The 21542-nt window shown below is 50.1% G+C and overlaps 1 protein-coding gene across 5 annotated transcripts in view; it reads right to left on the reverse strand.

Annotated features, from left to right (window-relative positions):
* Positions 1–10501: 10501 nt before the first annotated feature.
* Positions 10502–21542, reverse strand: part of MARCHF3 (membrane associated ring-CH-type finger 3) — a 131500-nt gene continuing 120459 nt past the window's right edge. For all 5 annotated transcript variants that reach the window (XM_027605404.2, XM_027605406.2, XM_027605403.2 and 2 more), the window contains 2 exons: positions 18001–18210; positions 10502–11449 (listed from right to left, as the gene is read on the reverse strand). In XM_027605404.2, coding sequence (XP_027461205.1) covers positions 11291–11449; positions 18001–18210 — 369 coding nt within the window. In that variant the 3' untranslated portion in view covers positions 10502–11290. The remainder of the gene's footprint in view (positions 11450–18000; positions 18211–21542) is intronic.

Below are 21542 nucleotides of genomic sequence, written 5' to 3' on the forward strand. Positions count from 1 at the left end.
GGAAAAGCCCAGTGACATTTCTGAGCTCAAAATGGATGTTTATGTGATAGCAAAGTTAATTGCAAATTGCTCAAAAGCCGGTCTGAGCTTCTAGACTGTTCCAGTCTTTTTAAAGAGCAGGAAAACATAGCTCGGGTTGTGACACTGTACAAGTACTACCCCTCGCCCATCACTGGGGGTGTCCTGGTGCCTCGACGGATGGCACTCCCTGGGCGGTGATGGGTGCTCCGCGGAGGCCCCCTCACAGCAGCGCCCATGCATTTTCTCACCCAAATCTCAAGACTGACTTCGAAAAAATCCTAATGTCAGCAACCGTTAAGCCCTGTCTGAGAATAAACTGCACTTCTTATGTCTACTCAGTGTTTCTTATTTGCAGCTGGGTTGAAAGTCACAGTTGCCTCCTTTCTGTGAATGGAGAGGGGGAGCAGGGAGCCTGTGGGTAGCCCGCGGGGCCCCATCCTGCCCTGCCGAGCCCATCCCTGCTGGGGCAAACGTGGGGTCCCTAGGAGTCAGGGAGCCAGACGGGGTGACCCTGGATGTTGGAACAAGAAAAGACCTAACTTCAACATCATTGTTTTTCTTTCCAGTGACATCTGGCCCAGCTTCCTGCTCTACAGAGCAGAGGTAAAGTAGCTGAATGGAGCTGGGGCACCAGAGCCAAGGGTGGGGGGGGGAGCTCCTTCCATGCCCTGTGCCCACAGCAATAGCAGGGCTCCAAGAAGGACTTTTCGAGAGGCGCTGGTGGCAGCCAGTATGGCGGACTTGCCCTGACTCTTGGCCCCCCTTGCCGCCTTCCCCGCTCCACCCCAGAAGTGCTGAAGAAGTGGGAGGGTGGGTGGCGAATCTCAGGAAAGAGAAGGCACAGACCAAGGAACACTCAGGCTACAGAGCTGTGGGGGCAAGGAGCCCATCGCCACAGCTGGGGGACAGCTGGGGGTGTCGTGTCCTCTCCTCTCTCGCGTATGGTACTTCTAGATGGATCACGGCCTGCTTCGTCACCTCCCAGAAGACAGTGCCAGCCCTGTGCCACCAGCTCGGTGGAGTGACGTCAGGGCGGCCGTGCGTCCGTGCTGGGCCTGTAGCTGCGTGTGACTTTCCGTGCAGGCCGCTCTGCCAGCCACACGGAGATTCCCCCGCTCTGTGCTCAGAAGGAATGCGGCTTGCAATCCAGGCAGCTCCACACGGTCAAAATGCAGGCATGAGAACACGGTGGTCGGGACGGGGGTGTGGGGATGCTCCCCGAGGGGCACGGTCACTTGCTGAGGTGGGGCAGGGGGAGAGTTGCGAGTCCAGTGGCGGCGCAGAGCATCTCCCACCCTCTCCGCTCCCCTCGCTGTGGGTGCACACCTGTAGCCAAGAGTGAAGACGCCCAGGGGAACGTGGGATTGCAGGAGAAAATAATGAGCGGTGAAATAAGGTGGTAGAATTCTGACCCAAGATTACCGTAAAATAAGTATAAATGGAGACGGGCGCCTGGGTGGCTCCGTCATTAAGTGTCTGCCTTCGGCTCAGGGCATGGTCCCAGGGTCCTGGGATCGAGCCCCACATCGGGCTCCCCGCTCAGCCAGTAGCCTGCTTCTCCCTCTCCCTCTGCTCCTTCCTCCTCTTGTGCTCTCTCTCTCTCTAATAAATAAATAAAATGTTTAAAAAAATGCAAATGGAGAAACCCACCAATTCAAAGATAAGAGATTTTCAGATTAAAAAAATATTTAGCGGTATGTTATCTACAGGAGACATAAAGGAATACAGAAATGTTTAATATTAATTCAGACAAAAGAATTTTAAAATGTCAAGATGGACAAACACAATATTAGAATATTATACTTTGGTAAGAGGAACAATCTATTTAAGAAGAGATAATGATAAAGATAAATCTGTAAATATTGCCGCAGGTACCTAACGCAGCTATCAACAGGATTAAGAGGAGAAATAAATAAATCAGCAATTGTAATCAGAAAGGTTTGTGCCCTTCTCAGAAACTGACAGACCAAGCATGAAAAAAAGAAACGTTAAGAAGACAGATGTAAACAATTATTACACTGTAGATTATTTATTTATATATAGGTACATGTATACACATTTACAAAAATCAACCATGTACTAAGCCACAAAAAATGCCACAATTTCAAAGAATCCACATCATTGAAGCCATAATGTAATAGTAACTGAAATACAAAAACAAAAGAAGAACACTCCTCACCCCGTGCTTGTTTGCTGAGAACTCATTTAGTAGTGACTGTTACATCATTTAGTAGTGACTGGGGATAAAGAAAGGAACATAAGAGAAAAAATACTTATAACTGGGGGCACCTGGGCGGTGCAGTCAGTTAAGCATCTGCCTTCGGCTCAGGTCATGATCCTGGGGTCCTGGGATCGAGCCCCTCATCGGCTCCCTGCTCAGCGGGGAGTCTGCTTCTCCTTCTCCCTCTGCCCCTGCTTGCGCTCTCTCTCTCTCTCTCTCTTGCTCACTCTCTCAAATAAATAAATAAACTCTTTTAAAAAAGACAAATTTATCTTCTAAAAAAATACTTAGAACTGACATTTAAACATTAAAAATGTCCAAAAATTGTGGGAGAGGAAGTAGTACCTCCAGGAGAATTTATAGCTTTAAATCATTTATCCAAAAACAAAGACAGAAAAAGACTGAAGCAAGAAGGAATTCAAACACAAAAACACAAAAGAAGGAAAGCCTTAATAATGGTAAGGCTAAACTCAAGGAAGCTGAGGACAAAGAGAATGAGAGAAAGAGAAGATTAAGAAAATTCTAAGCTTATTCTTTAAAAAGATGAAGGAAATGCACTATTAATTCCGACTGGTTCGGGGGCGCCTGGGTGGCTCAGTCGGTCGTGTCTGACTTGATCTTGGCTCTGGTCTTGATATTAGGGTCGTGGAGTTCAAGCCCTGGGCTGGGCTCCGTGTTAGGCGCAGAGCCTACTTTAAAACAAGAACAACAGCAACAACAAACAGAGGTCAGACTAGCTAGACAAAAGAATAAAAAAGAAGGTGGAAATAAAACACACTGGATGAAGAAGGAAATCAGTAGTGAGTGAGTGAAGGTGAGGACCATCCACGGGCTGCACCAGAGTCTGACTGGCATGAGGCGGTGTCCCCACAGAGGGGCAGCCCGGCGTGGCGTGTCAGAGCCGGAGAAAGGTGACGGGGACATCTCCACAGGGGAGGAGGGGATGTCTGTAGAGACAAGAGACTGGTTGCTTGCAGAGAAATTGATTACGTAGGTAAATAAAGGGCAAAAAAGTCAGGTTTCTCATGGTAGGGGAGGAAGCTATAAATATGGCAATGGAAAAACAATGTTGAACTCTGTGGCATTGGATTGGAATTGGTGCTGTTGGTGGGAACTCTTTATTTTATTTATATATATATATATATATATATATATATATATATATATATGGAGAGGGATACACAAAATCTTAAGTAAGGATCCAGGATTGAAAGTACAGTTTAACAGTAGCATCTCTTACTGCACGGATGAAAGTAGAAATTCACACAGATTTCTCAATTTCGTTACTGGTAATTATATTTATTTATTATTACTAATTCAATTTGGTGTATTTTTAAAAAGATTTATTTATTTTAGAGAGAGGAAGAGAACGAGAGAGCACACACACACATTAGGGGGAGGGTCAGAGGGGGAGAATCTCAAGCAGACTCTGTGCTGAGCGTGGAGCCTGACATGGGGCTCGATCTTACGACCCTGAGATCGTGACTTGAGCCGAAATCAAGAGTCAGACGCTTAACGGGTTGAGCCACCTAGGCATCCTCTCAATTTGGTGTTTAAAATAATGATGTAAAAACTCACAAAGTACTAGAAATAGAAAGGAAACAGAATAACTCAATAAAATTATATAAGAAAAACATATAGCGAATATCCGTGGTGGAGAAACTCTGACCCCTTTTTAAGATGAACCCAGCAAGTGCGCCTACTGTCGTCGCTGCTGTGGGGGAGTCAAAAAGGCCTGGCATTGCACCTGGCCAGGAAAGAGCAGGCTTAGAAAGGAATCAGCAACCTTTAAGAACGAACACAGGGTTCAGCAAAGGTGTTAGTGCAGGATAACAAGTGTTCTTATACCAGCGCTAGCCAACGAGAAAACAGAATAGAAAATAAGATACCATTTACAATAGCAACACAACTATTAGGTATTTAGGAATTAAACTAGCAAGGGACACAAGAATTTTATTGACAATGGCTCAAACTCTATTTCAGGACACTGAGAACCCTTAAATAAATGGTGTTATGCTATTTTCATCATATGAGATGGCTAAAAATTGTAAAGAGGGCAATTTTCGTGAAATTAATGTATAAGTTCACTACGGTTCCAATCAAAATTCCATCAGGACCTTTTAAACAAGTTAACAAAAACTGTTCTAAAATTTATGCACAAGAATTAAAAGCTTGTCTATAAATAACTGAGTCAGTTTTGAAAAAAAAAAAAAAAAGAGTGAAATTGGCAGGGGATAGGGTTGCTCATTCCACTACATCCCGAGCGTTGGGATGAAGCCTCAGTGAGAAAAACAGTGAGGTGATGCAGGGATACAGATGGGGACTGCAGAAACAGACCCGTGTCTACAGGGAGCTGGGTGTAGGATACAGGTGATGGCACGGGCGAATGACGGAAGGGGAGATTGTTTCTTAGATGGTGATGGAAAATTTAGGGAGATGAGGTTGGATCCCTGTCTTATGTCAGGGGCACAGGTGAACTCCAGAGAGATCAAAAACCTAAGGGGGGTACATGAAACTATAGAGGCAGAAATTCTGAGAGACTGTCTTTGTGGTTTGGGAATGAAAAAGGACTTCTTATATTTCAATAAGATCCCCCATCAGAGCACCTGACAGCAACCAGATTTGGTGAAGTCCAGCTGAAGGATTTCTGTTCAACGAAGGACACCAGGGACACAGTTAGGAGGGTGTTGACCCAATGACAAAGGGCAGCTCATCAAGCTGAGTGAGAGACTAAGGAGGGGAAGCTGGCCGACCCAGGAAGAAAAATGAGAAGTGTACAAGTGATGTCAGATTGGCCAAAAATGAGCAAATAAAGAAGAGCTAGCTAATGGAGAAAGGGCAAAACTCAGCCAAGGGGAGTGTCTAGCGTGCTGTAGTCCTTCTGGAGAATCACGCAAACTTAGTGAAGTTCACTATATCACCGTCCTATAGCCCAGCGTCCTTTCCCACTCATGGATACTACTAGTCCAGATGATCTCTCCAGTGGGAGGGTGCCCGCCAGGGTCCTGTTGGCTGCGTCAGAGAGTTGGAGGTAACATGAAGGGAACAGAGAAGTGAAACGGAATCCCAAGCACCGTTAGGAGCACGGACCCAGACACAGGCAGCAACATAGATCTTAAAAATGTAGTGTTATGTGGGCTGTGGGGTGGGGAAAGAATGAGATTTACGGCACAATCACTTTAAAAAACGATTTATTTATTTTTTATTTATTTGAGAAAGAGAGCGAGCGAGCGAGCACGTGCATGCACAGGGGGGAGGGGCAGAGGGAGAGGAAGAGAGAAACTCAAGCCCACTCTGCCCTGAGCCAGGAGCCTGAGGAGGGGCTGGATCCCATGACCCTAAGACCACGAACTGAGCCAAAACCAAGAGTCCCACGTGCTTCACCGACTGCGCCACCCAGGGGCCCCTAGCATAATCACTTTTATGTAAATTAAGACATCTGCTCACAAAACAGTATGTTTCGCAAATATATATATATTTGTAAATACAAATATTATATTATATATATATATTCAGTTTATGTATCAAGCCTGGTAGAGTGGGTGCCTCAGGAAGGGCCACGATGAGAGTGGAGAGCAGGGATGAAGGGGGGACTACTCAAACTAGAAGCTGAGAGGCATCATAGCGTAGTGGTCGAGGGCATGGACTCCAGAGCCTGGGTCCGAATCCCAGGTCTGCCCCTTACCAGCTCTGTCGCTTTGGGCAAGTCTCTTAACCTCTCAGGTTAAGCTTCCCCGTCTATTAAAAGAGTTTTGGTAGCCAATCTGCAAAGACGGCCCCATACAATTCTGCCCCTCCCATCAGGGGGCGGGGACGTGTCACTGCTTTGGCCAATAGGATGCGAGGAAGGCACCACCGGCCCTTCCAGGCCCAAGCGTGACTCAGGACAGAAGCTTCTTCCCTCTTGGAGTCCTGAGCTGCCACGGGAGAGAGGGGTCCTCGAAGCCGAGATGCCAGGTGGAGACACAAGGCCACGGGAGGAGCACTCGACCCATCTGAGTGTCTGAGACGGCCAAGTGCGCCCAGAAGACGCACTACCCACGGACTGCCCAGCTGAGCCCTAGCCAACCCAGGGAACAGCGAAATGCAATGAAATGGTTGCTTTTGGGGTGGTTTGTTAGGCAGCAATAGATGAGGTCGTTTTCAAAGTGCTGCCTAGCGCATGACTCACGGGAAGTGTCTGGCTCTATGTATGTACTGGTGGAATAAAGCAGAAGGACCCATAGAGGCTGACGGTGATAGAAGTTGTCAGGGATCAGATGCAGGATTAACTCAGTTCTTTGCATATGATAAAATAAAACCTCTGACGGGGTCCATATATTCCTTTCCTAAACAGGGTGGCTTTGGACCCGGTAGGTGAAAAGTATGTCCGAAAAGGAGAGTTTCTCAAAAGCAGCAGGGCTCCGTGGCTGGTCTCCTTGTATTGTCTTTGTGCACAGACTTCAGAGCCTCTGAGAAGGCACTAGATGTATGAGCTCCGTGACTCATGAGTCCCTCATTTCTGGGAATACAGACAACTGATAGACTATATTTGTTTTCCTCTGTAGCACTAGATCCAGAACGGGCAAAAAAAAAAAAAAATTTTTTTTTTTTTTTTTTTAAATCTGGGATGAATTCTCAATTAGCCATAGCTCCAGTGTCAGGAAATGCAAGGGTAACTGAAATCTACGCATGATTCAAAGATCTCAATCAAGTCAGTAATTTCAACCTCCAGAAGGATCTCTTGCTGTTCTTTTTATTCCAAGCACAGTGTGCTCAATAAATATCTGTTGATTATTTAAAATCAGTCCCTCTTCTTTCTGAAAAGGATTTTAAACTATCTGTGTATGGTCCTTCAGATCATTTATGAAAGTCCTTTGTCAGGCCCCAAGCTGGGGCAGAATAATGCAGACATCAGCCACGGTGAGTGGAAGGAAGGGGAGGGAGGGTCCCTGTCATTCGCGCATCCACTCCTGGGAGCTAAACCTTACAAATCTTACAGGGATTGTCCGAGGGAGGCACTGCCCCCATTTTACAGAGGCAAAAAACTGAGGCTTGGATAGGTGAGCTCCCTTGTCCAGGGCAGAACCGGGCTGGTTCTCTCCCACGCTAGTGCACTGGGAAGCAGAGAGACGGAATCACCGCACAACAGCTGAACAACAAGGGGAAGGTGGTAAACTCCTGGGTGCTGAGAGCTTTGTAAAGCCAAAGAAAGGGGGACTGTAGGACATACTGGCCCATGCATTTCTGCCCGTGCATTCCGACCCATTTTGGCAAGGGCGCGCAACTGCCCAGCCATTGCTTTGGAGTGCCCATTTCTCCTCACTCCAAACCTCTGCGGCCCCAGGCCTCTTGTGGCAGCCTGCCGGTCCGTAGACCCTCCCCGGGCCTGGCCAAGGCTGGGTGATGTCCAGCCAGGTGCATCCAGTCCCCGCCTCTGGTCCTAAAATGATCCTGAGCCCCGTCCCTACCCACAGGCCCACCTGCTCTCCCACGAATGGCTCCAGAATCACAACCTACACATCTCCTCCAGCCCGAGGGCTTAGAGCTGCGTGGCTCATCTTCCGGTAGCTTCTGGGAACATTCTGGATCAGAGAGGAAAGGAAGCATGTGCTGATTTCCTTTCCCAGGTCTCTCCTCCCTGGTGAGAGCAGACTGAGGGTGAAGTTTCTGTGCAGGTCACGCCGCTCCGTCAGCTGGGCAGCGTGCCAGGGAAGGGGGAGACAGCCCCGGGCGGCCGAGCCGGGGCCAGGAGGGGAACAAAGAGGCCCGGGGAGGACGTGGAACCTCCAGCTGGCCACTGGCCAAAGTGCGGGGAGGCAGGCTGCCGTTTTACTCCCATTTCCTCCTTCGGGTCCTCCGTGCCCGCAGATGAGCTACTTCCGCTAAAGATGACATAACTGTGAGGACAGCCCAGCTGAGAGGGACAGACCACGGATGGCGCTCAGGCACGGGGAAGGGGGGCCAGGCCACGAAAGACAAATACAAGTCACTTCCAAGTTGTGCCATTCATTTCTCCTTTATTGGATTTTCCAGCTCATCTGAGCTTCTGCTCAGTCCTCTGAGCTGTAGAATTTGTGCAAACGTTCCGGGTTCTCTGGAGCCCCCAGATGAGAACACAGAGGCACGTGGGGGCACACGCGCGCGCACGCGCGCGCGCGCACACACACACACACACACACACACACACACACACACACGGCAGGCAAGAGCTTGCTGGGCTTGTTCGGTTGTCCCTCTCCCCCTCCGGCTTCACTGTGACACGTGTTTGTCTCTGCCGAATATCCGCAAGGGAAATGGTTCGGTTAGGATACAGCCTGGAGCGGGGGAGAGCTGGCCGTGGGAGTTGATGGAAGGGAAATGGCGAACCCCCGGCGTCCTTCACCCGCCCCTCCTCCTTCCTTTCCCTGCTTCATTCTCAAGTTTGAAGCAGAGGTTCAAGCCTGGCCAAGCCGCTGGGTGAGGGTTTGGCGCCTCTGCACGGGTTAGCAAGAGGCACCCTTCTTCTTGGGCGAGTGCAGCCTGGCTTGGCGACAGACACAGGGCCTGGACTGTGGCCCCCACCTAGCCCCTGCCTCTTGGCTGGTGCCTCATGGTGCACGTACTGTCGTTCCTTGCACTCCCTAGCCTTGAACGACGTCAGGGTTCAAGAGCCAAGAAGGGATGAAGAACTTCATCAGCATCTCAGATGTGTCCTGGTGCTGATGGAGCTCAGAGTCTCGCATGAGGAGGACCCGAGCTGGTGGCCTGAGACAGGTGGCACCGAGGCTACTCTTGGCTGCCTGGAGCGTCCTGCCCCCCCCCTCGGCCCCACCTTGCAACTGACTCCTCGCGTGTGGACTCTGCTTTATTTCCCAGGGTGGGGATGCAAATATGGGGAAAGAGGTGTGGCACAGACCCAGTACCCACGTGCCGACCTTCCCAGCACAGGGGCCCCAGAGAGCTGCCGAGAGCTGCCGGGCACCTGTCTGCCTTCGTTATTTTGAGTCCCTACGTCTCGTCTCATGAACCAAGACAGCAGGCATTCCCTTGCAGCCGACTCAACAGGAAATGATCCCGGGGGGGATCTCCCACTTCCCTCATTCATGGAAGAAGCCGAGAGGATAAAGGCTACGGTCCTCCCACGAATGCTTGTGCCCTTCCACGGAGAGGTGTCACCGGTTAACCTGACAGCTCGGGGACCCAGGCTGGGGGGATGTTATTTCTCCACTCGTGAATGTCATTCACAAGCCGCCAAGTGGACGCCCCCCGCCCCTGGCTTTGGAAATTTAATGTGTGAGAGCTGCATGCAGCCAGTGGTGTCCACATTTTAAAAAGGTCGATTGAGAAACGGTGGATGGTGGTACAGCTAAGGGCAGCCTGGAGGGTGAAGGGGGCGGAGGAAACAGTGGGGCTGAGGCGTCTATTAGGGGAATGGAGCACCGAAGGGAAGCGTGGTGGGGAGGGCATCTATTGTCATCAGCCAGAAAGCACATCTGAGTTTCATCTGTTTCCCTCCGCCTGCCGCATGGGGAGCAGTCTGTGAATGGGGGGCTCGGCAGGCAGAGCTGATACCTGCATCGGCTTGATCAACCTGCAGCCGAGAATCCTTACCCTCCTTGCTGCCTGGTCCTTTGCATTTTCTGCTCTCCCACTTGGGGAGCATAAGGCAGACGCTGGAGTGATATTCAGAATGTGGGTCATGTTCTAGAAATCCACATTTGAAGCATTCCCCAATGCTGGGCTCCGCCTTCTCCTCCCGGGGCGTGTGGGTGGGTGGCAGGCGGGCAGACAAGGGAGCCAGCAAGTCGTTTCCTCGGGTGACCCATGTGCCCCCTGGTTTCAGCGGGACGCAAATGCGGGGTGCAGGCTAGACCCTTTCCACTGTGATGGATAAAAGAGGGACATGAAGCCCTTAGGAAAGGTCTCGTTCAGCCTGTGAAAGAATATTCTCGTGGTTCTGGGAAGGCACTGTGTGGGACTCATTTTTTTCTTTTTTAAACCAGACAAAGGGGCTGTAGTCTGCTAGGACATGCTTCTTGCCACATCTACCTGTCAAGCTAGAAATCCAATAGAGCAATGGGACTGCTAATTGATATGCAAAACAGGTCCAGGGTTCCTAGAAATGTCTAATGATCCTCTGAGGTTCCTTGCGAATGCAGAATTAAGACATGAACTACATGGGATGGGAATAAGAACACCAACCTTTTTACTTGCTCTTTTTTATTTCTTTTAAAAATCTACTTTGGGGAAACTTCACCGGTTTTATAATTTCAAAAAAAAATATTGCAATCAATGGGGTTTGTCTTTCACACACTGGATATTTATTATTAGAAAATAGTTTTTATCAGCCGGCAGTACCAAACAAGTTGAAAGGAGCGTGCTTCTCACCATAATTTTTTTTTTCCTCCTTAATGAAATTTAAATAAACAGCTCACTGTCGGGAGAGTCGCCACGCCTTTTTTTTTTTTCCCCTTTAAAAACGGAATAAATGAAGTTTAGTACAAAACGTCCTTCAGATATGCCTTGTTCTGCAGTTGTTATGCTGTCCCCTTAGTAAGAGAGAAGGAGATGGAAAAAGACCACTCAGGTTATCAAATTACCCCAAAGAATCTACAGTAGAAACCAGGAAACAAATACACTCACCCAAAACCAAACCCGTCCAAACCAAGAAACCAGTTTTAACATTGGCTTTTCCATGGTGATTATCATCTGACTTTAATATATATCTATATCTATATATATATATTTGAAATAGTAATAAAAAAGGAAGCATTGAATTGCATCTTTAGCAGGACAACCTTCCTCATCTGTCAAAGAGGTGTTGGGGAAACTCCGTATAGTATCTGCTCAATAAGCACGTTTGGCAACCCAGCAAGGATCATGTGATCGCAGCATCCATGATTCCAAGTGAAACCGCGTTTGCTTTCTTTGGGGTCGAGTCCGTTGCTCGGGGCGCGGTGCTGCCACAGCTCTGGATGTCCCGAGACCCACGGCTTCAGGAAGGGTTTGGGGGTGGCTCAGTCATGGCCCCAGGGCAGAAACGTCCGGAACCCCAAACGACGAGTCAACCAACCAGCCACACGGACGTCAGACAATGGTCTCCTTTGAGTTCCTCTTGACAGAGTGGAGGCCCAGCAGGGACTGCTGGTTAGAAGGGACGCTGACAGACTTTGGGACGAGGAGAATCACTCTCTGATTGGTCCGACGCCATTCGTTGTACAATCGACAGTGGTACCTAAACGACACCTGGGGTCAGGAGAGGAAACAGAAGGGAGGGTTTCAGGTCAGCGGAAGCCAATAATCAACCCAAGAAACAAACAGGTCATTGAAAACAGCTCCGAATAGCTGGCGGCAGGAAAGCGAGGCAAGTCCCCCCACCGCCCCGGGCCACACCTCGCCGGCTGGCCGCTGAGTGTTGGGAGATAGGCACCGACCAGAGAACACCCCTGTCTGAACAGGGGCAGGGCTCCCGGGGTGGCTTCCTTTCTTCCCCCTCAGAGTGGAAACAATTAGGATATGACTAGGAAATGAGGTTCCTTCAGAGGCTGGATTTAGTTTGGGGATAGTAGCGTTTGGGCCCCAAAGCATCAGTTGTGAAGCAGGTTGGCTACAGACAGCCAGGCAGAGTAGGTACGGCGCTAACCTGGGCCATGTGTCTTTCTGGTCCTCAGCTTCCTCTCTGTTAAATGAGAAGGATGCTTGGGTGTCATGTCCCTTCCTGCAGGTTGGACACTGCACAATTCAACATTCAGACTGCCTATGACAGGAAGGGTACCCTTCAAATTGTGCCATGCACAACTCCTACAACTGTACCAGCGGGGCCCCGATAGGTGAGCCCCGACTGCCTGCAGCTCCAGCGTTCTATGGCTTCCGGTGGGATAAGCTTCGGCATGGGCACCAAGTCCCTGGATAAATTCTTCCTGGGCCTCAGCGTGGGGTAGGATCCACTTCCCTGGGCACCTGCAGTGCCTCGTGCCTACCTCAGCATGGCATCAATGCTCCGTATGTCAGTGTATTTGTGTCTCTCTCTCCCTGCTCCAGAAGCATCTCGACAGCAGGGCTTGGGTTGTATTCATCACTGCATGCCCAGCGCCCATCATGTGCCTGGCACTTAGGAAGTTGCTCGGTAGAGTTTGCTGAGTGAATAAATATCCTCCACTTTCTGATTGCAACCCTGTTTCAGATTTAAGCCTCTCTTATATAACCTACAACATTATGAGCAGTAAACTGATGGCCAATGGTGGCTTAACTGTGCCGACAAGGACTTGCTTCTCCTGTAAATATGCTGGAATGAGATACATCTGTCGTTCGTTTTCGAGAAGGCTGGCCTGGATGGACTGCCCGGGAAATTCAGAGTCTGTACTTCTGAAGATGCACGGACTGTCTTGAAAAATGGGGAAAGGTTCCAGTTTGAGAGCATGCAGATAACTAGGTAGGTGCTGGCAAGGAAGGTGCCTGTGAGCTTAGGCTGACAGATGACCCGGCATGGGCTGTTTAATCACCTGGGGTGGGTGTTACTGGGCTGACCCCAGGGCAGGGTCCCTGGTGGTCACAGAGAGAGGGCTGACCCCATAGTTGGAACTCAGCATTTCTGGAAGCAGAGGAGAGCACAGGCCCTGGATCAGAAAGGGCTTATTGGTCCTCTGGCAGGATCATGCAATTCAAGGCCGCTAGCTTAAATTTCCGAGGCTAGAGAGCAGATGCCACAGGCCGAGTGCCAGAGATTTGGGTATGAAAATATAAGCTTTTAAACTCACACAGATGTGCTTTTCTCCACAAGGCCCTGAACATTGCCAAAATGGATCAGGTTTGGGTTGTATTTTTTTCGCCCAAGCTTGATTCTCGTGTGTCGATTCTGTCCCGCTACTGCTTGGTGCTCCTCACCGAATGGGGGCGAGGCAGCAGGGAAAGCCTGCCGCCCGGGGCCAAGAGCGGGGAAAAGAGTGGAAGGCAGACTCGTACTGATGAGGAGCTTTGGCAGTCCAAGAAGACGGGAATCTGGAGATCTTCTGGGAAGGCTGGGTTTCAAATCAAGAGACGCTTCGTCTGTGTGTTAAGGAGCTGTGTGCGCTGGACCTCCGGGTAGGCCTAGAAGTGGCCGCGGGTGCATGCAGGGGGCGCCTTCTCCAGCGCTCTCAGGCCCGGACCCCAGGCCTGTGTCCCCATCCTCTGCCTAGTGGCTCCGTGACGCTGGGAGGGTTGCTTGCCACCCCCAAGCGTCTGTTTCCTTGTCAGCAAAACCTGAAGAGTGGTGTCTGAGAGCACACAGAAAGCACTCAGCACCGTGCCTCACACATGGTAGTGTTCTAGGCCTGTTATTTTTTTTTATTTTTTTATTTTTTAAGATTTTATTTATTTGAGAGAGAGAGAGAGAATGACAGATAGAAAGCACGAGAGGGAAGAGGGTCAGAGGGAGAAGCAGACTCCCCGCCGAGCAGGGAGCCCGATGCGGGACTCGATCCCGGGACTCCAGGATCATGACCTGAGCCGAAGGCAGTCGCTTAACCAACTGAGCCACCCAGGCGCCCTAGGCCTGTTATTTTTGATGCGTTAAATACAGAAAAGAAGACAGGTTTGTGGATGCTCCTTCTTAGACACAGAGGAAGTGGGAGGACAAGGAAAAAAAAGCGCTGTTTCGCTTGCTCTCGGAGTGGCTGTGGGTCAGCCGCAGGCTGTTATCACCCGGGAGCTTGTTAGAACATCAGCATTCTGGGCTCCGCCCAGACCTAAGGAATCAGAGCGTGCATTTTAACGAGATCCCCAGGTGATTCGCAGATCCGTGCAAGCCTGAGAAGGCTGCTGCTGACAACCCCGGGAGTCAACGACTTAGCTGGTCTCCTGGTTCCTTGGCCAGGAGGCTCGAAAATCAGCCCGCTTGTTCAGACAAACAAACGAGGTCTTATTATGCATTCATCTGTCTTAATTGCCGTTAACCATCACAGTCTGCAGGCAAATTCAATCAATGAAAAGAAAGCATCAGATGAAGATGACTCCTTATTGGGGAAAATCAAGGAACTTGGGCCTAATGCAGACGGGACCTCAGGTTTGCAAATGCCCCGGGCTAATGCTGAGCCTGGGCCAGGAGCTCCAAGACCACTCCCTTCCCGCAGTGGAACAGAATAGGAAAAAAGGAGGGTTGACTTAGAGGACTAAAGAGGCAGCGAGGGAAGAATAAACAACAAACCAAAAAGAAGCTAGGACAATTGTAACGTTAGGAACTTGGTTTAGATATTTCTTAGATGTCCCCAGGGGGAGAGGCAGAGGGAGGGAGAGGGAGAATCTGAAGCAGACTCCACGCCTAGCACGGAGCCCGACACGGGGCTCGATCTCATGACTCTTGAGATCAAGACCCGAGCCGAAATCAGGACTTGGATGCCTAACAGACTGAGCCACCCAGGCGCTCCTTAAATGTCTGTGTTATGGAGAGAAGAGGAAGAAAGAGCACAGGGCCACTATTCTAAAAATGTTTCTTTTGGGATGGTTTTCTTGAGGTGTATTCATTTCTTCATTCAAAGGATATTAACGTGGGCAAGATCCACAAAGAGCTGTAGCCACGTGGATGGGGCAAGGAAGGATTACATTAGCATCCACCTGTCCCTGGCAGGGAGGTGACGGGCTGTGGCCTAAGGTCTGCTGTAAAGTCATAGCAGGGAGTGGGAAATCGCATTACCTATTTTTTATTCTGCCCTTTCTCTCTGGAGGTTATGGTGTGATCGAGGCCTACTGATGGGGCCAGGGCCTCGTCTTCCCAGAAACTGGGCCCAGTTCCCCGATCTCTGGCTACACCGAGCAGGTGGGCTGTGTGTGAGCAAATGGGCCTCAGAGAAGGACCGGACACGGGGTCACCCTCAACACCCTCAGGCCACCGCGGGCCGTGTGGGCTGTGGCTCAGCCAGCGTGCACACGGTGACCCTCGTTGGGCAGCGTCCTCCCAGAGGTCTCCCGACTTTATAAGGAGACTTCAGACAACTACCCCATGGGGCTGGGAGTCAGCCAGAGGAAACAGGTTGCTCCTTCATTCCATTCCGGGCCTTAACCAGTTTCCATGCTGGGTGCTGGTTGTTGCCTCGGTGATGTAGTGAACGCAGGGTCTCCCTGCAGCACGGCACCCCGGTCCCCTCACCTGTCAGCATGAGGCTAATTATAAGTGCCACCCTAGGTGACTTCTTAGTGCCGATGATGTCTGTCCCTGGACCTCAAATGGTTTGTGATGTGGGCAGGGATGTTTCCAGGGCACCCCTCCCTGGACTCGCGGGTCCCAGATGCAGGCTTCCACACGGCAGGTTCCAGAAGGCCCAGTTCCCAGGAGGGCAGCAGGGCTGGGTGTAGACTGCAGAGGTGCGATGAGGTGGGGCTGTGTGTCCCCCTTCCCTGCGCCCGCGGCGGGGCCCCGCCAGGAAGGCTGGGACTGACACAGTGTTTGTTTATCTAAGACATTTTCACAGCATATTCTCCCGGAGCCTGACAGCTTGTTTACAATGGGTTTCTGCCGGAGGGCACTTTCCAAGTGCTGTCAGCTTCTGAGTTACGGCTCCTGCCAGGGCGGCTCAATACAGCATTTATCTGGGAGGGACTTAGCCCGGATTCAGGAACCTCTGGCTCAGGGGCTCCGCAGCGCAGTGTCCACACCCGGCAGAGGGGAGAATGCCTTCCCTCCCCTCCAGCAGCTTTGCCTCTTGTAGCCGGCTGGGCGTCCAGAGGAAGAAAGCCCCATGCCTATATTGGGTGCTCTAATAAACGTTCCTGAAGGTACCCCACCTAGTCCTTACGGGTAGCCCAGTGACCCAAGGGCTGTCACCGTTCCTTCACTTTCTGCATAAGGGTAAGGCTGATCAGAGAGGTGAAGTTCAGAGTGACACAGCTCTTAGGATGCTAAATCTTGGGTCCGACCGCAAGGCCTTTGGATTCTAATGCATGCGCTTTCCACTACACGGCCCTGCCTCTTGGAAACGTTTCTGGAATGAAGTATGTTCTCAGTCTCCTGAAAGAGCCCACTCCAGGCACCCTTCCCGCCCAAGCCCCCTTTCATCTGAGATGGGAGATGAAACAGGATCACATCCGCTTTCCCCGACGAAATCTTTCCCTTTCTTCCTCCCCCGGCCACCTTTTCCTCTTTCCTAATAGGTGAACGTACGCTTTACAAAGCAGGTTTTCCTTTTAAAAGGCCTTGAATTGGTTTGAAAGCCCAACACTTAGGTTTACATCTTCAACCATCCTTCATCCTCCACACACGTCTAAGAAAAATCGTAGACTAGCAAACCTGTAAACATGGTAAGAACTGACAGTTATTTTCCAGAGAACTTTCCTCGGGTGCTCTCTCCTTTCTGTCCCTAAGCAGCAGAGAGGCTGGCGGGATGGGCACTGCTGTCGTCCGCACTTTACGGACACAGATGCTGAGGCTCAGAGCTGTGGACTGACTTTTCCAAGCTGGTGCAGTTGACCGGGAGTTAGTGCTAAAGGTGATTTGATTTCTTATTCTAACCCTCTTCCCATTCCCACTGCCTTGTGACGTGTGAGTCCGCTTCATTGCTTGATTCACAGTGAATCGGGACCCACTTGGGCAGCAGACTTTTAAAGGAGGCAGTCATACTTCTGCTGGTGGTGGGGCGTCATGAGGCTGGGAGCAGAATGCCTAAATCCACCAGGGGACTCGGAGAGAGTTCGAAGCATCAGAACGCCCCATCTTTACCAAGGCTGGAGCCACGTCCCTCTTACTGAGACTGACGTGTGTCTCTACTTACCCCCTGAGCCTCCCCCCACCCCCAGAGGAGGTACAGAGCTGAAGGGTCACAGGACGAACAAGAGGGAAACGAGCTGGGCAGGGGAGGGTTATGGTCGGCCGGGGAGGAAAGGGCACGTGTGAGTGAGCGCTAGAAGCTTCCACATGCTGACACTGTGCCACGGGGTAAGAGAATGGTACCTCTGGACAGGAAACACATATTAAGTAACCATGGCACGTGCTCAGATTAGAAATGAGCAGGCACAGCAGAGTCATGCCAGGAAGCAGGGCGTCCGGTTTCTGAAATGAGTCTGGGGGGGTGACCGTCTTCCCCGCAGCTCCCAGAGGGAAACAGAAAGTGAGATCAATGCTGTGCCAACCGCTGCCCAAGCACTCAACTCTCTTCAGGAGTTAAGTGAATGAAAACAACAACAACAACAACAACAACAACAAACCCAGACGGGTTTAAGAATCCTGCCTCGTATACAGCAGGAACGCTTATTGGGAAATGGGTTTCTTTGGTGGCGGCTTCTCAGCTAGATAAATTGGCCTTTTTATGGGCAGCGGAGTCAATATCCCAACACACAGAATAATCATGCGGCAAAACACAGCCCCACGTCCAGCCAAGACTTTAGGCTGTGTCCGGGAGTAAGAAGAAAAGAACCAGCAGCAGGACAGTGGCAGCCACAGTGGCCAAGTGCATCATTCCTAATCCGCTACCATCCCAGCGAAAGTGGGGAACATAAACCAGAGAAAGAAAACGCCGTGCTTCGTCGCGGATGGCATCCCAGAACCCTGGAGGAGGGAAATGGCTCTGACTGATGGGCTCTCAGGAGCGGGGGCTTTTCCTTTCCTTCACCTGCTCTTCCCAGCAGCACACCCGCGCGGACACGCGCCCGCGCCCGCACATCCACGCGCATGCACGCGCGGTCACCACCCCCGTCCCGCGCCCCGGCCAGCACCTGCAGATCTGCCTTCCGCCGGGCAAGCGGGCCTGTGGGGGAAGGGGAAGGCTGCACCAGCTGGGGGGCTGCCGGCTCCAGTTACCCCGAGCCCCCGGCCCGGGGGCCATACTTACTAGTGTCCAAAAGAGGTAAATAGTGAAGAGTGCCACAGTGAGTGCAATCAGTCCGACGGCCTCCAGCCGACTACTAAAGTGCAGGTGGTCCACGGCGCCCCGCAGGCAGAGCCAGCCCGAGATGGTGGCCAGCGGCGTAATGAACAAGAAGCACACCATGTCTCCAAACAGGGTCCGCTTCTCATGCTGGGGGCCCGGGTTTCGGAGCCACTGGCGGGGGGAGAGGGGGAGACGGAGAAAAGCAAGGTCAAGATTAGAGGCCGGCGTGGAGCGGAGACACAGCCCTCTCGAGGCTGCCTCTGTCTTCCGAAACGGGACACGGGCGCTTCGGACCTGTTCTGAGATCACAGGGAAGCATTAAGGGCTCATTTCCATATCCCGCCCCACTGGATAACAGTGATTATTGATAATACTTTAACATGACGACAGTGACGATGATGATAAAAATCGTGATTTTAAAAAGTGCCTTGCTGTTTTTGAAAACAGTTCAGAGGTTATTATTTTGAACACTGACCCTACAGGAAGATAGGATATTATTTCCAGAAGGTAAGAGTTGAGATTCGAGAAGTGCTGGCCAAAGGCTTCCAGTGTCTTGACCCGGGGAATGTCTGCAGGAAGGGGTTAACTCAGCAGGCCTGGGTTGCTCAAACCGTGCATGTTCCCCAGAAAGACCCGTTTTCAAGATTGGCTCTTTGGAGGTGAGCTCCAAGTCCTTGCAATATTTTGCCTTCTATGAGTGTCTCTGTATGCCTGAGGCCCTGGGCCGTATGGTAAGAGTATAAGGAAATCATTTATGTCAACAATGTGATTTATGCTGAACACCTATGTTCACTGTGGGGGGCTGGTGTCTGAGGAGCCCGGGGCAGACAGGCAGGCGCTGTATGCCTATGTGACTGACCCCAATAAACACCCTGGACACCAAGGCTTGGGGTGATAATACTTGGTATGTGTTGTCACAAATTGTTGCTGGAAAAATTAAGCAGATTTGTGTGACATTACTTGGAGGGGACACCTGGGAGCTTGTGCCTGGTTTCTCCTGAACTTTACCCCCTGGACCCTTTCCCTCTGCTGATTTCACCTGGTATCCTTTTGCTGTTATAAACTGTAACCATGAGGAAAAGAACTTTTCTGATTCCTGTGAGGCCTTCTAGTCAATCATAGGAGCCCAAGGGTGGCTTTGGGGATCCCCCCCAGACTGAGACTCATGTGACTCCATGGACTCAGTAATGCCCCTCCTTGTGTTAGGTCCCTGACATCCTAACTGTATTGCCCAATTTTCGGGGCTGAACTAGCCCCAAAAAGGGTAGTGAAAACTTTGTGCTTGTTGAAAGACCAGTCATGAGAATTCCTACAGGATGGGAAACAGAGTTGCTGTGCTCCCACTTAGGGAATTGCTGAAAGCTGCTGAAATGTTTTCCATAATCCATTCTGGGGAAAGTCGTGCTTACATATTGGTGTTGGTGCATAACGGTAATGAGGCCTGGGGGCTTTTCTTCAGATTAGCACTGCAACTTGTCTCCCAACACTCCCATCCCACTACCCCATGTAGTACTAGCGGAGGCCAAAGGGTTCGGAGGAGAGGCTCAAGCACAGCTGATGGGGTGGGAAGAGACGCGGGCTAAGTGTCTTCCATCTTGTCCCATAAGCAAATGGGGGCTTCGCGGTGCCGTGGCTGGCCCCTGAATGGGAGAATTACGGGCCGCTGAGCAGACACTCCCGGTGGCCAGGGCTGAGTTTCCCGCACAAGCATTGGTGGGAGGGAAAGGAGCGTGACAGGGGACACAGGACGGGGTGGTGCACAGTGGAGGGTGAAGGGGAGACCATGTTCCAGGGCAGGAAGAAGAGGCAGAAAGAAGAGCTGAGGAAAGGGCAAGCGAGGTGAGGACAAAGCAGCGGAAGGGCCAGCAGAAGCCTCGGGGAGTGAGCAGAAGAGACAGGAGGTAAAAGGCAGGGAGGAGGTTTTCCGGGAGGTGCCCGGCCTTGAGTGTCTGACTGAGGCAAACGTTAAGTGACCCGCAGTGCCTAGCACACCACTTTCCAGGGACCACCCACCTTACAAGTGTGCGGTGAGGCTGGAGGACGTCAACCTCAGCTCAAAAATGGGCCCGAGTAAATAGATCATGGGGAGATGACTTGTCTCTGAATAGAAATAAAGCAATAGAAAAATTTCACAGAAATACCTAAGTGATCAAGTGCAAAGGACAGTGACCCTGCCACACGTTGTCATGTTACCCCACACATCTCAGCAGCTTCAAAGAAATTCAACAAGCTCTTATTAATTAACATTTTCTTGCCTAAATACTGGGACTATCACTATGACGGGGAGAGTAGAAATCGGGCGTGATTCTCCTAACTTTATGGAGGCTCAGCAAGGTTAAATGATTGCTTCATGTGATTTAGGGGTCAAAGTGAGGAGAAGACTCAGATTTCTCTACTTTTGCTCAGATGTCCTATCTGTAAAATATTAGAAAAATATTAAAATTACAAGATGTTCAGAAATCCAGATCCTTAAACAATGTTACCCAAATTGCAGCAACCTGATTGCTCTTGCAGACGTGCCCTGGAAAGAGATCTGGAACCCTGGCCTGCCTTTCTCTGTGTCCTCGCTTGCCGGAACAGAGTAGATTCTCAATAAATATGCTACAGATGTAAGCAGACAAGCTGAACCTCCTGGCAAAGACTTTTCCCAATTCCTTCTGCTGGAGAATTCTGAATACATTTTATGAAAATTAATTTAGTATTTTATTTATCTATGTGGCCCTCGAAATGACTCAGGTGTGGAAGGAAGTAATTACAAATCATTGGTTATCTCGGTCTGGTGTAAGATAAATCACAAAGGCGAGATTAGCATTACTACTGGTTCCCAGTTTCTCATTTTCTAATTGTTCGTTGATTTTCTGTATTCCTGAAAAATTTCCAGGCCTTTTTATATGTACATGATCATCTAATATCTGGATTCTGCACATTATTAACTATATATATATATATGTATTTTTTTGGCTTAGCTTACTCTTTATGTTATTTACTCCTGGGTCATATTTGCAAATGAAATCATTTGTGTTTTTTGTTTGTTTGTTTTTCAAGTAAGCTCTAAGCCCAGTGTGGGGCTTGAACTCACAACTCTGAGATCACTAGTTGCATTCTCTACTGACTGAGCCAGCCAGGTGTCCCAGGTGTGAATAGGTAGTATTATGTTAAATAGGTAGTATTATGTTAAAATCTGTGACTTCTTCAGAACCCCAAGTGTTATTTTTCTCTTACACAAATGCAGGTCCCACAAACAAGACCACTGGCAGTATCTGTTGATGAATAAAAAAAATTGCTCTTTGCCAAAGTATCCAAATAAGTTGATATGTATCAGGGATATTTACACAAGCAGAGTTTATAACTAAGAAAGTCTGATTACACCTCAAATTTCTAGTGAAAGGGGACTGTCTAAATATATTACAGAATTTATTTAGAATATCATAGAGTAATTTCAAATGATAATGTACCTATTATATTTACTGCCATGATATATTGCTGAGCAGGAGGAGAGTTCT

This window comes from Zalophus californianus, chromosome 5 (genome assembly GCF_009762305.2).
Source record: "Zalophus californianus isolate mZalCal1 chromosome 5, mZalCal1.pri.v2, whole genome shotgun sequence".
NCBI lineage: Eukaryota > Metazoa > Chordata > Mammalia > Carnivora > Otariidae > Zalophus > Zalophus californianus.